The sequence below is a fragment of the Hippichthys cyanospilos genome, chromosome 10 (assembly GCF_059441005.1).
Source record: "Hippichthys cyanospilos isolate Australia breed blue-spotted pipefish chromosome 10, RoL_Hcya_1.0, whole genome shotgun sequence".
Taxonomy (NCBI): Eukaryota; Metazoa; Chordata; class Actinopteri; order Syngnathiformes; family Syngnathidae; genus Hippichthys; species Hippichthys cyanospilos.
The window spans coordinates 19,958,220-19,975,710 of NC_142378.1; the positions used below are offsets into that span (position 1 = coordinate 19,958,220).

At 38.4% G+C, this 17,491-nt stretch overlaps 1 protein-coding gene across 6 annotated transcripts in view; it reads right to left on the reverse strand.

The window, feature by feature from the left end:
* Positions 1–17,491, reverse strand: part of elavl4 (ELAV like neuron-specific RNA binding protein 4) — a 132,598-nt gene that overhangs the window by 99,737 nt on the left and 15,370 nt on the right. For 2 of the 6 annotated variants that reach the window (XM_088426258.1, XM_088426257.1), the window contains exon 1: positions 11,136–11,510. The exons of the other annotated variants lie outside the window; for them this stretch is intronic. In XM_088426258.1, coding sequence (XP_088282384.1) covers positions 11,136–11,159 — 24 coding nt within the window. In that variant the 5' untranslated portion in view covers positions 11,160–11,510. Of the gene's footprint in view, positions 1–11,135; positions 11,511–17,491 lie in introns of those variants that run through there. 6 annotated transcript variants of the gene reach the window in all.

Genomic DNA, 17,491 nt, shown 5'->3' on the forward strand with positions numbered 1-17,491 from the left:
GCATCCTATAAACTTAAAGATTAGATTTTTTTTCTCCAACAACATGTGAGGAAAACTGAGGCATCCATCAGTCTCATAAGCCGAGTTATAATGTACAAATGTGTATTTCTATATCAGATGTACTCTTTTGGTAATACGGAGCGAGACATGGCAGTCCGTTGGCTCCTCGCAGCAAGTGCTTTAGTTGCTGTTCGTGTTAGCTGAGGTTGTTACTGCATTATTTTCAATAAAAGAAGTGAGCAGACTGTACCAGCGTTCAAGTTCATCTTTGGTCACAAATACTAATATTAAACTACCGTAATTTCCGTACTATAAGTCGCGCCGGATTATAAGGTGCACCCTCAATTAATGACATATTTTAAAACCTTTTCCATTTATAAGGTGCACCGGATTATAAGGCGCACCCTCAATTAATGACATATTTTAAAACGTTTTCAATCACAATATAGTAATACTCAAAGTAATAACTAACTCAAATAATAACAATAACTCAAATAATAACACTAAACTCTCAATAGCATAATAACTCAATGTCAATATGACCAAATTGTTCAACTGTAAACACACAAAAGAAACAGGTAAAGCTTTATCAGTTCATTCCCCATCTACGAATCCCAATCTCAAGATTGATCCATGTGTAAGGAGCACCTGATTATAAGGCGCACCATCAGCTTTTTTTTAAAAAAAAAAAAGGCTTTTAGGTGCACCTTATAGTGCGGAAAATACGGTAGCTTTCAAGGAGGAAGTGATTCTTGTTGCAGAGCAGGTCTAAGATATGGGGTAACAGCCCTCACATGGCGTCCTAGAGAGGAGCCTGTAGCCGACCAAACAGGATAACAAGGAGGTAGGGTTTACATTTATTCAAACAGCACACCGTGAAAATCTTCACAATCCTCCTTTGTGCGCTCAAATGCTCCTCCCACTTCACAGAGACATGGGCTGTCTCATTCACTAACTTGTTCGCACACTTACCTGCAAGCTACACACATCTGTCATAGAACACCATACCCACAACAAATAGAAGACTTATACATAAAAATACAATACAATAGGATGAAATTACAAAAATAAGATTTATTCTATTTTGCTGAAGCATTTACATTGTCGCCGAACTGTTGCGTCCGGTACAAGGAAACATAGAAAATACAATAATTTGACCCTCAAATTGCAGGTGCTTTACGTATTTGGCGAGTTATGGTTATTATAATTCATCACTTTTTAAATATATAAAATGCAGTAGTAACTTAAAAAAAGGGACTTACAGTAACTGACATGTTTGTCCAGATACTGTACAAGCAAATGCAGTCAATTGCAGGGCACACAAAGACAAACAACCATTCATAACTAAGGACAATTTAGAGTGTCCAGTACACCTGCCATGCATGTTTTTGGAGTGTGGGAGGATGCAGGAAAACCCATGCTGGTTTGGGGAGATACACAAACTCCATACAGAATGAGCTGGAATTGAACTTGGGACTCTGAATTGTGAGGCGGACACACTAACCACTTCTCTACTGAGCTGCCCTTATTTGTTATTTTTTTTTCTCCCAAATTGTTGCCCACATATTTTGTTATGGAGATGTTTAATATGAAAAAACTTCATAAGTCACACTTGTGTCAGCAGTTAAGCAAGTCACCTGCGGAGGCTGCGATTGGTTGACAACCAGTTCAGAGTCTTGAGTTACAAAGATGCAGAGGTTTGTTAGTTTAATAAGGTAGATACATTAGAATTTTCTTACAATGTAGACAATACAATAATTTAGGTTCTGCAAAAATGACTTGTTTATCACATAGGTGTGAAACTCATTTAAAGATATTATGTATGTCTGCACAACAAATCAATTACAAAAATAATGTTTGTGTTTTTTTGTGAGCTGGAACCTATTAGCAGTTATTTTACTGGGGAGGGATGATTTGAGAGACAAGAAATGAGTTAAAGCCATGGAACTGTTAGCGGTGTCTTCTCATCGATGGGGAAAAAGAAGATCAAAATAACAAGGCAGCATGTCTTGTTTCCTTCTAGTCCTCTTACAGACTTGGTAAATTCATCACTTGAGTTAATGAACGCCTCAGGTCATTTTCTGAGAAAAAGTTGTCCGCTCTCCTCAAATACACATGTCCTTTCTTGCCTTCGCAAGGTAGCATCTATCAACTGATCAACAAGGACTTTTACCGAAAAATGCATTTCTCCCTCAATTACATGCCTCCTTTAAATTGACCTGCGCCAACCTGCAGATAAATACCACTATTTTGTTCACTTAGATAAGTAGGTGTCATTCCTCAAATGGAAGAATTCTTCATAGTGGCACCTCGTACAGCTGGCAATTGAGTAATTGAATGCCTCTCGCGGCTATTTAAGGAATCTTGGTAATACACTTAAAAAACAATAAATGCCTCTCCTCAAATTCTGTAGACACCTCCTATTCCCCCCACATGAGGTTGTGTTTTGCTTCACCCTTCTACAGTATATGCTTATTTACAAAAATGATTTTTTTTTTCTTCAAATAAAAGCTCTATTCAAAAATATGTGGAATGCCTAGCAAATGAATGAGTGCCTGCAGCCACCCTCCATCCATCCTTTATCGAAGCCAGATATCCACACGAGGTTCGCAGGCATGCTGGTGCCAATACCAGCTGTCTTCAGGCAGTGGGCAGGGTACACCCTGAGCTGCCTGCCAGCCAATAGCAGGGCACACAAAGAAAAACAAACATCCAAACTCACAAACACACCTAAGGATAATTTAGAGTAGGCAATATGCCTACCGCGCATGTTTCAAGGGTGTGGAAGAGGAACGGGTAGCAGGCATGGGGAGGGCTTGCATGGGCCTCAGCTTTGTGAGACAGACGTGCTAACTAGTGTGCCTCCAGCCACTGTTTAAGAAAATACAAGAAGCAAACCTTCCTCAAATGAACAATTTCTTTTCTCCACACAAAAAAGTAAATTGAGGTCCACCTATCCTTGAACATTTGTTCAATTATAACACCACTCTCAAATAGACACCCGATATGCATGGCAGTTGAGTAAATGAGCACCTCCTGGCACTATTCGAGGAAGTACGACACAACTTCAAACGTTGACAGCGCCACACTAAAATCAAAGCAATCCATGCATTTTAAACACCCGGTGCAATGCATCATGTTAGATCTTATACAGTATATATGTAACATATATATATGTTAGCTCTCATATTTGCTCTCTCTCTTGGAGCTCAACAGTCTCTTTGTCAGATGTTCTGCATGTGCTAATCATTCCACAATCAATGTGGAGTTTGACTTGAAAATTCATACTGAGCACATCTTGTGTGAGAATCTAATCTCGCTCTGTAACTTTACGGGAGAGTGGTGCAATCACAAATGGCTCTGACTGCAGTAGAAAGAGAGGGAGCGAGAGAGCAAGAGAGGTGAAGACACAAAAGCCTAAATGTATACCACCAGAGCAAACAGACGAGGCCCGCGGCACAACGGCTAAACCATTAAGTGTGGCGCGCATTCAAACGAGCAGATTAATCCCCCCTACTGCTATACAGAGCCGGGTAATTGAAAATGCCCACAGGATACTATCTCAATTCGTATACCGCGCTATACGGCACAGAGGCGATGTACAAGAGGCGGGGGCTGATTGCCACAGTGTGACAGCGTGATGGTGGAGAGCTGCACATCACTGAGTGAGTGCACATTTATCTTTCCACTGACCTCAACCATCCACATCATATATCCTTGACAGGTGTTGCTGGTGTTTTTGTGCGCATTCTGTTCTTTTATTTATTTTTAGGTTTGTTCCATTATACTCTAGTAAGGATTATAAAGGATTTCTGCGTTTCAGAGGGAATACTGCATAATACAGACATATGGATATAGTGCTGGGTGATAATATTGATATAATGCGATACGAAGTTACGCAATACGCGTACTGCAATACGACGTTCAGTTTTCAATCTATCGTGTATCGGTTTTGAAACGCCCTTTTTTCGCAATATTTCTTTTTTTTTTTTTAATCAATCTGCTCCCGGGGTGGCTTTCATATCATGATTTTTGTCATATTATGAATCGTGTCTTACATATAAATCATTCCAAGCGCTTCAAAAACATCACCTTTTGAATGAGGCCATGTTCCAAAGCAAAAGTGGTGGCAGAGGATGAGGGCGAACAGCAGAAAAAGAAAACTTTATGATACGAAGATAGCATTTCTTCATTTCTGCCGTTGTAGTAGTTGTCATATCTCAGGCTTGCACACAGTGTTCAAGTCATTCGTAGTCATCCGTAGTAAGCTCCTATATGAATTCCCGAGAAGTGCAATATTATCTGAGCAGTCACATCTACGAGCAGTAGAATCTTAAATTGCGTTTAAATCAAATTGGAATTTTGAGATTTCAAGTTTTGTTTTGTTTCTTTAATATGCTAGGTACTTTTCACAGTATGGAGAAAAATAATCATGTACAGAAGTGACCATATCTCTCACAGTCAGTTGCTTGAAATAAAAAAAAAAAAAAATGGACATGCTGTTTTTTTTAATAAAACGTTCAATGTTTGCTCATTGATGTCAAAAATGAAATCAATAGAATCTGTCCACGCTAATAATTCTATTCCGTTTCTTTCAGTCCATGTTAATATATATGCCATATAATTTTTCTTTACAAACATTGTCCAATGTATTTCACAATACACCTTTCCTGGACGAGGATTTATATATGGCTACATCTCAGCTCCTCAGTCAGCCAATAATAATTTTTCTTCACAGAATGAATAAGATATGCCAGTGACGACTGCTATAGTATCTATCCATATATATAGCTCAGTTTGTGTTCAAATACTCATTGCTGAAATGGTTATAATATTGTGTTACTGATGCTATTCATTAAACTATCTATGGTGTTTTCCATGTGTTAGCACTGAGCTATCTGATTTTGGTGCAAAGTTCTGCAATTTGTTATCTGTTTTATTTACACAACAGGTATTTAGTTGGTATAGAAGCCATTGTTTATTTTGCATGATTGTTTCATACATGGTCACTGGGTGGCAGTATAGGCTGGAGGAGTAGGTTTTGAGGAAGCAATTAATATATTTAAGATAGGTGTGTGGGCAGCAGGGGGAATGGATGAGACGATATGGTTTTTACCACTACGCACTGGATGCAAGACACTACATGCAATACGTGACACTTTGCATTGTTCCTATCCGTTTTTCTCTCGCTATTTAATAACCAGTATTCACCCCATCCTTGAGTATCATGTTAATAGTATAAATTGTGAATAAATTGGAAACATTGCAAACAGTACTTCTGGATCTGAGCTCATAATTTACTCAACATTCAACCACAGGGCGTCAAAAACATGCCCCATCCCACACCCAACTGAGCGGCTAAAAAGCCACAGGATTAATTGCTATAGTCAGTAAACTACACTTTGGCAGAAAAAGTGAAGCCTCTTTTTAGAACATTTGTTCAACTTGCTAAAAATGTCCTTAACTTCTGCTTTTTTGAAGTGAGTTGCGGTCACTTCCACAATGAGTTGGGCAAATGGTGAAGGGTTTATCAAAACAGAGGCTTCAAGCTGTTAAATGCTGCTCACAGAGAAGGTTTGTTGTCAAACTAAATGCAACATAAGAATCACACATTGCATAAAAATTAACCTAAAGAACCCCCCCCCCCCCCCCCACCCCCCACCCCACCACCACCACCACCATCTTGATGTTAATGCTAATTAGGATTTATGCTTTGAAATTTTAGGTAATGGCTCAGAAAAGATATGGACAAATAATATTTGTACTCAGTCATATATATATATATATATATATATATATATATATATATATATATATATATATATATATATATATATATATATATATATATATATATATATATCCTCTGCCTGCGTAGAATGACTAACAATAATGCCGTACTGAGAAGCGCTTATTATGAATCCCACTCAAGAGACCAGATAGCCAAAGCTGACACACCAGAAAGACCAGTGACAAATACTTAACCAATTACCTGTAATAGTGCCGTTACGAACAAATTTTGGAGTGCTATGCGGCATTAAAATACACAATATAAAAAATGTTGCAGAGCACACATTGACTTAAACGAAGATCTCAAGTTACCACTAGTTAAATTCACGCCGGTCTATAATTAGGTCCAAATTAAGATCATATGTGAGTATTTTTCTTTTGTTTGACCATGGGATATGGCAAAATGAGCTATTGTGTCGCTACGGATGAGATAAGGCAAGCGTAGTGTCATGTGGTGTCGTGTTTGTAGACTGCAATGTGTCCATTACCAACCACAATAGTGCCATTTTGCAACATGTTCAGTTTCATGTTTAATCTATAATTCATCCGGCAACAGAAACGCATGAATATTTAATGTGTCGGCGGCAGCTAGGCCTGTCGAAAGCGCGACCTTGAAATGTCCTTTAAACATCATTCAGCAACAGCTCAGGGGCCAGTTAAGATGCCAGAGCCAAACAACATGCACAGACACATACGCGCATGCATTCTCATACACACAGTGTCTGTCTTCCTCTCACACACACAACAAACAACCTGTCTGCCTACTGATACTTTACGTCGCTTTCTGCTCTGCTTTGTTTCCTCGGATGCAAAATGCAGATGAGACGAGTCAGCCGCGTGCGCACAGTCTCGGGAGAAACTGCCACTCAAATCCAAACATCTGTATGAATTGCAAAACACACAGCATACAGTGGAGGATGAGAGACAGAAGGAGCGGGAGATAGAGAATGAGCAGCAAAGTGGCTAAGAAAGCCGCCGTTCCGTCTCTTCCTCTGTATCTTTTGTTGAACAAAGAGCTATATACACATGAATACCTCTTTCCTCCCACTGTATTTTCCATCGGGATATTTATTCTGAAAAGCAGCGATGCACAACAAGGGCTCCGTCTTGTGTTTGCTAGTGGGCTGAGGCGCTAACGTTCCCCAGCTGATTATGTGTCTGTCTGTAGCATTTTGAGCTGCTGCCAAAGGAATTAGGTCTAGTATTTGTGAATGCTGCTCCCCTCGCAGCAGAATGTCTTGCCATGCCTCTCAGATTTCTGGCTTTTGAAAATGCAAAGGAAAATGGAGAGAAAAAAAACAAAACAAAAACAACATTTTAAATAAATTAAGGATGTCGCTGTGGAAGCCTATTAAATTTTCAATGTGACCATTTTGTGAGTCTTCATGTGTGTTTAGGCTTCGTACAAAAGGAATATTTAAAAATCAAAGCGTACTAATTGGGACAAAGATTGTTACAGCCGCTTCTTATTCAAACAGGCTTTTAGCTAATTAAATGTTTCCATCCAGCCTTTGTACTGAGACATTTAAAGACAATAAAACATTTTTTTTCAATATTAAAAAAGGTCAAATGAACAAGAATAAAAGTCAAACCAAACATGATCACATATCTGTTATTTTAAATCCTATTACAGGTAACAATTCCACAATTTGTTTGATACCATTGGTTGGTAAATACAATGATCACAAAGGAAATCAAAGATGCATCACTCATAATTCAGTGAGTTTTTTAAACAAATAGAGCAAATAGGATAAACTAAAAATACATTTTTGGATCACCTAAGTTTAAAAATCATTGATAGTAGACAAGATCAATAAATCCCAATTGATTGTAGCATTAGCATTAGTTAGCATTCTCAAACAAGTAGATGAGAGCAGTGAGATTGTAGTTGACATATCTTGTGGAAAAGTTTAACAACCTTTAATACATGTGGTGATAAATAAAATAAAAATAATAATAATTATTATTATTGTTATTATTATTGTTGTTGTTGTTGTTATTAGAGTTATCAATAATAAGAGGTTGGAGAGAAGGCAAGACTGAATGATCTTTTGCAAAAGAGGGAAAGAGCACCAAGGTCGTCCGGTGATCTTGGGCTCTACTCTTTGTTTTATTACAAAGATTACAAAGACGGCAGTTACAGGTTTCAGAGCAATACCATATAAGGAACTGTTTATGACTGTGTGTGTGAGTGTGTCTATGCACAGTAAGTGCCAATAGGTGTGCCAGCAATGTGTTTATATATATATATATATATATATATATATATATATATATATATATATATATATATATATATATATATATATATATATATATATATATATATATATATATACACATTTAATATACATTTACTCCATCAATAATACTAATACAATTAAAATACATTATTTGTTCAAAATGAACCACTACTTTGGTTAATATGCATACATTGCCATAGTTAGTAATGGACAGTAATCTTTAACTCCATTTAATAAGGAGAACGTGTTTTATTAATTAATCTGTTATTATTGTTGCTGAGTGACATCGTCATGTAGATTTCTTGATTTCAATAAAACACAACAAGTAACTGTTGATCCTCTCAAGGTTGCACAAAGTTGAGATGCTCTCGCAGTTAACAACTACACTACACTGTGCCTTCATGTAAGAATTAAACAATAACACTTATTCCGCACAATTGGAAGAATTCTTAACCATGAACTCATTTATTATTATGCCCATTATCAGTCGGGAGCACGCATTGCTATCCAAATACAGTACAGTAAACCAGTGTGTCTCAAATTTCAGATATAACGTACAAACAACTACAAATTCCGTAACCATGCCCACCATGTTTTCTCTGAAGGAGCATGCGATTAGATCAAACAAGCTTATGCCGCTGAATAATTGTCCAGTTGAAATGTAATACAGACTTCACCTTTGTCCATGAAAATTGACAATTTCACATAACACATTTTCCATCAAATGTGTGCCCATGTCTGAGACAAAGATATCACAGAAACTATGCAATTAAAATCGAAAATAACTTTGTGCGTCTGCCCAGAGTATTTTCAAACACACTTCACAAGATTGAAATAATTTACCCCGGGATATCTGCTGTGTGAGACAAATGCGAATATAAAAAATATAAACATTAGTCATCTACACAATTTGCACTCAAATGCCCGTTAAGTCTAACACACCTACTGCGGTGTCCTTTTTCTGAACTGTGACCTTCCTTCCACTCTAAACATCGCACATGATAAAGAGTACTGTAACTTGTAATTGTGAGTGTCTATGTTAACAAATGCAAATTAGTGGGAATGAGAGGCACTAAAATGCTCACAATTAGCAGTTCTCGGTCAAACATAGAGAAAGGATGTGCCCCCTATGGCTATTTTCCACAGTGTTGTTTATATCTGGGCTACTGTATAAATAGGAAGGTATATGTGACTATCTATTAGGGTGGGGTCAGGGTTTCAGAGCCAGTCACCAGCATTCAGTAAGTTAACCCTTCACTGGGCACAGCGGCCACTTTCGGCCGATAGTTATTTAGTTTTTCATCAACCTATTCTTTTACACTGAATTTGATTTGACTGTTACATAATGTAAACACATGTACAGTATATTTCTATTTCTTTAACTGGAAAAAGAAGACTATAATTTCTGTATATATCATTCGTTTATAGTATGATATTATATGACACTATACTAAACAATACTATACTATCCTATTATAATATACTTATACCTACATAAACAATACGTGTTATGATTATTATCTGATTTAACCATTCTTTTTTCTGAACATAAAATGTGGTTCTACTACATGTTTTAATATGTCTTCCTCCAAGTGAACTCATCACATTTTTTGGTGTTGATATTTGTGACTCATTTTGATATACTGGATCATCATCTTCCAACATCAGCGTAGCACACATGATGATTTTACGTTCCTCTGATCTTCACTTACATTTAATTCACTACCCATACATTTGCTGGCTGCACAGCCGCTATAATAAATTCCTTACACTCCCCATCCTATTAGCATTGATGTGTAACCTTGGAGCTCACCATGTTCGCCTGAGGGTAATAGAGTCACTGCATGTTGGTATTCTTGCGTGTCTATGCGTGCGTTCGTGTGTGCGTGAGGTGATAGCCCAGGCGCCCCACTGGCACACATCAGAAGGCTCAAATCACACCTTCTACAGTGTTGACTTTTAACTTTTTTTTTTCTTTTTTCACCTTTTTCTTTCACCTTCTCTCCAGCTGCATGTGATGTATAAACTCTGTTCATGCCCATCTGTCCAGACCATTTTCTCCTTCCATCAATCATGTGTTGCTGCTAAGTATCCATGCCTCACTTAACTGCAAAGCTCTTAGTGTCCAGAGTCCTGGTGAACAAGCAGTTGTGGTGGTGGTGGTTTTTGGGGGGAGGTGGGGCTGATTAGCATTTTGATTGCATCAAATGAAAAGAAGCCAGCAACATTCACAATCAAACATTTACTTGCAGATGAAGTAATTGCAGTGCCGCAAATGTTCTCGCTGGCAGTCTGCTCTGTAAAAGTAATTCTGCAAGCAGATGGATACCCTGAGAATGTAAATCGTAATCGTATAGACTCGGGCGCCGAAATGTGTGACGCAGTATCTGCAAGGAAATAAAACTGGGGTGACACCTGGCACTTGAGAAGACAAGAAAAACAAACATGGCTGCTTTTTCTGTTAGCAAGGTCCTGAAGGTGATGGATGATGGAAGCAAAGTTAGAAGTGAAGTAAGCTGAGCCAAGTAGCCTACAATATACAGTAATACTTAGAATAAGCATAAATGCTGTGCTCCAAGCACACTCATTCATGCACACATCATCATTTTACAGCATTACAAATTGTAATCCGGGACATGTGCGGGGCTCACACACCTACTCCCTAGTACACCAGCGGCATGACAGATAACATGTCTACTCACCTCATTAGGATGGGCTACTTTACATACATGAATGTGGCAGAAATAATGAACAATCGGCGTGCTGTAATTATCGGCATCAGTCAACAGGCTAAACAATGAACAGTGTACCTCTTGCTCAATTGTAGCACCATTCTTGCAGACAAATATTTCAGGCTACTGCAAAGGCAGGTAAATCTTAAAAAAACACACACACACACAATATAAGTCTTCTCTCTCGCTGTATTTGCCTTACACTTGTACACTTTCTTAGAAATTCTGTGCAAATTACCAACTGAAGGAACTTCAGTCTTGTGTAAGTTAAACACTAGTGAGAATAATGTTTTCAAATGCATTCAAGTAGAAAATATAGTGAGCAAGGCACAATGCTATGTAATGGCAAGCCTGGAGCTTTCTTCCTTACCATCTTAAACCCATTCCACTCCATTTGGGAGACGCCGGTGGTTGTCTCACGATCTTTCTCGCTTTCGTTCAATCTCTCGCTCGTGTTCTCGCTTATTCTTCACGCACAGCAGCTACGGCAAATGTTTTGACAGAGAGAAGCTGCTCAACCCTTTCCTGACTCAGTTCACAGCAAGAGACCTCCCGCTTATGGTTATGTCCCCGGTTTCTTCTTCTTCTCTTCCTGGTCTCAGTGGCGAGCAGAGAGCAGCTTAGAGGAAGCGTGCGACGCAGACATCGTCTTCTTCCACAGATGCTGAGAGCAGAATGATGAGCTTGGATGTGAGTGCAGCCAGCCTCCCTCGCTCTCACAACCACCCGCCCAGTCCCCTGCTCAACTGGAAATCAGTGCACGCCCACTCCCCTCCACCTACGCCAGCACTCTCCTAGAATCAGTCATTGGCGTCTTGGCTTGCCAGTCAGCCCACCCCTCCCTCAGCGTCAACACCTTCGCTCTCTAGCTGGCTCCGAGCCCTCTTAGGCACACGCCAGCCTCAGCCTGCTTTTGGCAAAGAAAAGGCTTTTTGAATCCCGGCAAAGTAATCAATCGGCGCTCAGCTCCGTGCCTGAGCGAGCCGGGGCAGAGCGACGTGGAGCTGGGCTCGAAGAGAGTGATTGCAGCCTCAGGCAATATGGTAATAGGATGCCTGCACAGCACTATGTATATAAATTAGCTATTACTGAGTGTCCTCTGTACATTTGTATTGGTATGTATATAAGCACAGCTAGCCCCCCCCCCCCACCCCCCCACCCCCCCCACACACACACACACACACACACACACACACACACACACTGCCTTCTACGCGTTTAACAGCAAATGGCTCTCTGAACACATTGATTATTAACATTTACAATTTCACCACCAATTGCATTTGCCAGTGATACATATTTGATTTACGAACATTTTATATGTTTGGATCAATAAAGCAAGCAAAGTAAACATCCTCAGCTTTGAATAGTCAATTTAACAATATATCTGATATTGTAGTCTGTGCTGGTGAGAAACAGAACCACATCATACGAAGTACAATGTGTAGTCGCATGAAATGGGAAAAACAAATGAAGCATTTCTCAGTATAAATTAGAGATGCAACTATCCCTTAAAAACTCACAAATCATCACACATTTCATAATTACTGGTATTTTGAAAATGGGTTCATCCTTTAGAAACCAAAAGTTTCCTAAATCACAGGTGTCAAACTCCAGTGTTTGAGGGCCATTATCCTGCATGTTTTGGAAGCATCTCTCTCAAACACACCTGATTCAAATGATTAGGATAATTTTCAAACTCCTGGCGTGCTTTCTAAAGGGCTAATCATTTGAATCAGGTGTGAATCAGGGGAGAGAAAACCAGAACTGGACTGGGGTTTGGCCCAAATCCTTAGAGTTTCAGCCTATCGACAGTTATTAATGTCTGATTTCTTTCATGCTTAATGGAATAGATGAAATGCCATTAGGTTGAATCAAAATAAAATTTACAATGATCTTTTGATTTGAAAAACAGTAATTTTGATTTTTCTTCTCATGTAATGGACAGAACCAGTAACTGGTAAATCAGTAACGAGTAAATCATAAAAGTGACCTTTTTATTTTATTTTATTTTATTTTTTTAAATATAATGATGGACATTAAGATAATGTTTAAAAAAAGGATTCATTGATTTATAGATAACATAGTTGACATATTAATAAATCATTCAAACAATCATTAGCTGCAGTCCAAGTATGAACAGAAGTAGTTCCAAACCTCTGCAAAGTGCAACCACAAAAAATAAATAAAAGCAAAATTGACACAATCATCTACATTTCTTATTCACATCAAAGCTGATGACAGTGAAACCATTCTGTGCCCAAAGAGAACAATAATGTGGTGAAATGTGCCAAGTTAACTTGTCATTAACTAGTCACTTTTTTTGGTTGTATACAAACAAATAACTTGATTTTGCTACATTGTAGACAAATTATGCAGCAAACCTAAAACCCTAACACCCACACTGACAATATAACTAGTCAGTATTGGAGCATCTCTGCTGATTAGAAGATACCCACAAAATCCCATTTATTTTTTCAGCTAAGGGATGTTTGGGACCTGATAGCAAACAGGCTCTCATTGGTTGACTGAGTAAACGTGGAATGTACGGTGATGGAAACAGCATTCTCCTCCAGGCATTGAGGATATCTAGGAGAACAACTGTGAAAACAATCTAGATTTTTTGAAAAACTATATGATGGGGGCGGGGCATAAAAATGTGCATTTCTTATTCCTTTGCCACAAAGTACCAAAAGTTTAAAATGTTTTACATGTAGCACCACCGAGTGGTGATGATTTTTACTTATCAATTTACTGTCTAACAAACATGACTGAAATATAGTCAGTCTAGGGCCTTGAGATATACATTTGGGAATAATCAGTGATACCAAGAGACACCAAAAAATGTTGCAAAAAATGGCTCCATGGTTTTATAATATGAAAAAATATGTCTCTTCACATTTGTATGTACTGCACCAAGCCTGTTGAACGATAATAACTGGAAATTTGTCAAAAGAGCCTCAAGACATTGGTCACACTCTATGTCAAATTTATTGAGTTTCTGATAAAAGGTGTGGCCTATACGGCGCTGTTGTGGCAATAAAAGTTGCTCTACCTCTACCCAGATTATGATATCCTCCCCAAATTTTGCACATTTCGCACATTGAAGGAATTCTTGTCCTAAAGACATCTACAAACCTATTTTTCATTGTAGTGGTAGCGCATTTTAGCACATTTACAGAGATCATACTTTTGACCATTTGTGCTAAACATCTCATTTGATCGACTTCAAAATTGGGCTGCCCTTATTGAGACCTGGGATAACAACTGGGAAAAAATGTGACTTTTAAAAATACTATATGGTGGGAACGGGGCATTAAATTTTACATTTCATATTTCCTTTGCCACACAATACGAAATGATTGATAATTCACCTGCAAGAGCTCCCAAAAAAAGTCTCAAAGTTCCCATGGCTATTAAAAGGCCTAAAGATATCTAGATGATAGTATTCAGTTATAGCTATAGCGCCACATAGTGGTGACAAAAAAATGTAATTTTATACATATTTATGCGCTGCATCCAACCAAAAAGCAATCTAAGTAAAACATTGTCAACAAAGTCTCAAGTCCGGATCTGAAGACAACGAAACCATTACACACTGTTATACATGTAGTGCCATCTCATGGTGACAAAACATGTGAATTTTACATTTTAATATAATTTGCCGCACCTATGGAACTAATACAAGAGGTTTTTTTTTCAGTGCAGATCCTGGCCTGCGAAATGCATGTAACTGAAAATTTGTCAGAAAAGCCTCAAGACATTTAACATGCTTTACACTGAACTTTGTGACTTTTCGTTAAATAGAGTGGCCTGTAGAGCACTGCAAAACCTGGTAATTCACCAAGACAGTAAAAGTCACTGTAACCTATCTTCACCAGGCTTTAAACATTTTTTGAAAGTTCAGCCCTGAACCCATCTACAAAATTATTTATTAATCTTAGTGGTAGTGCTGCGTACTGGCACTACAAAGATGTATGCAATCTTGGTTGCATACCGAACAGCCTAAGACCTACAAAATGTCACTGGAGCACTACAGGAAGTTGTCCATTTTTGATTCCCATTTAGATTTTCCCAAATTTTGGGTCTTTTTGGGAGGTCATATATTACCAAAGTAATTTTTATTCTGAAGTATGTAATTCAAATAATAATTATTATAATAATTCCAGTGTGCTTTTATCCCAACGTGCCAGTACCGCAACGTGGTCCAGGTATACAAATGCCCTTTATAGCTACTCGCAGCTCTCGTTAATATTGTTTCCGGTGCCGCCGGGGGGTTGGAGTTGTCGCAATGCTCCCATTTTTGCTCTCAACTTCACCTACAGTATAAACTAATTAGCTACTTGTTATTGCAGTCCTTGGCCTCTTGTGTCACCCAATTGTTTAAAAACGTAACATATTTCGTTTTCAGCTCTCTGGTTGCCTGCATAGGGTTAAGAAAACCCACATAATAAGGAAGTAGTGCTCTTTTGAACAATGTGCTATTATTTAGTGGGATTTATTTTAAGAGCCCTCTGTTGAATAGGGAAGGACATGATTGTTTTTATTCAAGAAAATGTGTCCAGCAGTCAAAAAAAAAAAAAAAGAATACAATAGAGAACAGGTTGCAACTTCATGTCTCAGATAGACAAGAAGGGGGAGCTCTTGTTTTCTCTAACACTTTCCACCTGACAAGCAGTTCTAGTCCAATGCACATTGTTATTGTTATTGCACATTTTACATAGACATGCACACCCATCCACTCCAAGCAAACAATGGTTGCTCTCTCATATGCATGATGAGTGCAATTCTTCATGGTTATGGCATGTAATTGAGTGATGACAAATGATCTCATTTATGAGCATGATGAATTAATTTATGATTTCAGACTACAAGAAATGTTGTTTGGAAAAAAACAGTTACATCGTGCTAGGGTACCTTCTATGAATTAGTTAGAGCCAACTTGCATGCTGCTTAACGAAGCAACATAAAAGTCAAATCTCAGATTCAAGAGGATGGGGTGTGGCTGACAACCACAAACACACAGGCATGCCGACTCTTCACACAATTCTACACACACAGCTGAGGTTGCATGTCAAAGACAAAAACACAGCTCACAACACTTGGGAACACCAAGTGCCTGCCAGTCTCCCACTGTGGGTGGCGGAATGCTTGGGTTTTAAGTACTCAACCCCACAAGTGCGCTTCACCCGGTGCTTTACGCACGCTAATTCTCAAAGCGAGAACTGGCTAATTGTCATGAACCGTCTGAGCCCTTCACTCTGCCCTGCCTCTTCACCGTAAACCCCTCCTTGTCACACACCTTAATGGATTAAACATACGCCGTTGAGTCTCCCTCTCCTTTCTTATCATCGACCAGCTCACAAGGATTCCTATTTGCTTTGGCCTAGAAATGTTGAATATCCTGGTCTGAACAAAGATTAAATATTGCTGCAAGCATGGTATTGTGTACAGAGGCACAATATTCAGCCAAACAATGTGTAGTTTTATGATAACACAAGTGAAAGAGGAGACAAATAATAGCACACTGCGTTTATCAGATTTGAATATGCAGTGTGCACAGTGATAATTGTGACTGCTTTTTCTTTGCGTCCTTGTTACCTGTCACACACTGTTTCTCAACACCTGTCTTGAGGTTCTCCTAGCATAATAAGATTTTCTATTTAAAGGAGAAGTGAAGATGCCAGCTGAGATGTTATAAAACACACGGCATTCTTATGTGCGTGTAAGTCTGTGTGACTTACACGCACATAAGAATGCCGTTTTTCATTTTAAAAACAATGAAAACAATGGCTTAAAATGTCAGACAACTTCCGAACAAATTTCCACAAGTAGAGTAATACAATTCCGAATTTATATCGGCCACAGGTGGGCTAAAGATGCTAAAATCTTTAACACCCTCACAACACGGCATGAGTCATTCACAATACAATAGATACTTAATAATAAGTTGCTCTTTAAAAGTGCAATATTATCCAACTAAATGCAAAGAAAACAAATACATCATAAGGATGAAATCTGTGTACTTTTGCTTGCAGAGGTGAAGCCAATAATGTAACTAATATAGTGGTGCTTTGATAAATAAAACTGCTGATCGGAACTGGCTGATCTCTTTGAAAAATTACATGATCTATAAATGCCTTAATTTCACAACACAAATCCCAATAACACGCAGCTTGTACTTTGTAGGACAAGAGAACACACAGTGTTCGCAGTGTTGCATCCCCTCCCTCTTTCCTCAATACTACACGACGCAAACAAAAAAAAAGCCATGTTAATGTGTGGCGCTTTGAAGTGACTTGAGAGTGCACAGCTAATTCATTAGATTGCTATCGGAAATAGTTATTGGCTGATCTCACTCATAGATGATGAAATCTGACATGATCAGAACCCCTGTCAACTACTCATTGTTGTATAATTAATTGTAATGTTAATATTATTCATTTCATCAGCCACTTAGAAAGCGCTGCAACTGCCTGCAAAAAAAACTATGTTTTTATCCTGCTTTTAAGCCTTGTTTCATCTGTTTGAAAGACTGCTCTATTGTATGTTATAGTGGAGAATACATTTATTCATATATCCATTTTCTATCGCCACTTATCCTCACTAGGGTCACTGGCGTGCTGGTGCTGGTGCCCTGAAGTAGTTGCTAGCCAATCACAAACAACATTATCAATAAAATAGTCATAAAATAATATTTTTTTTTGCCAGGATTTAACATTCTAT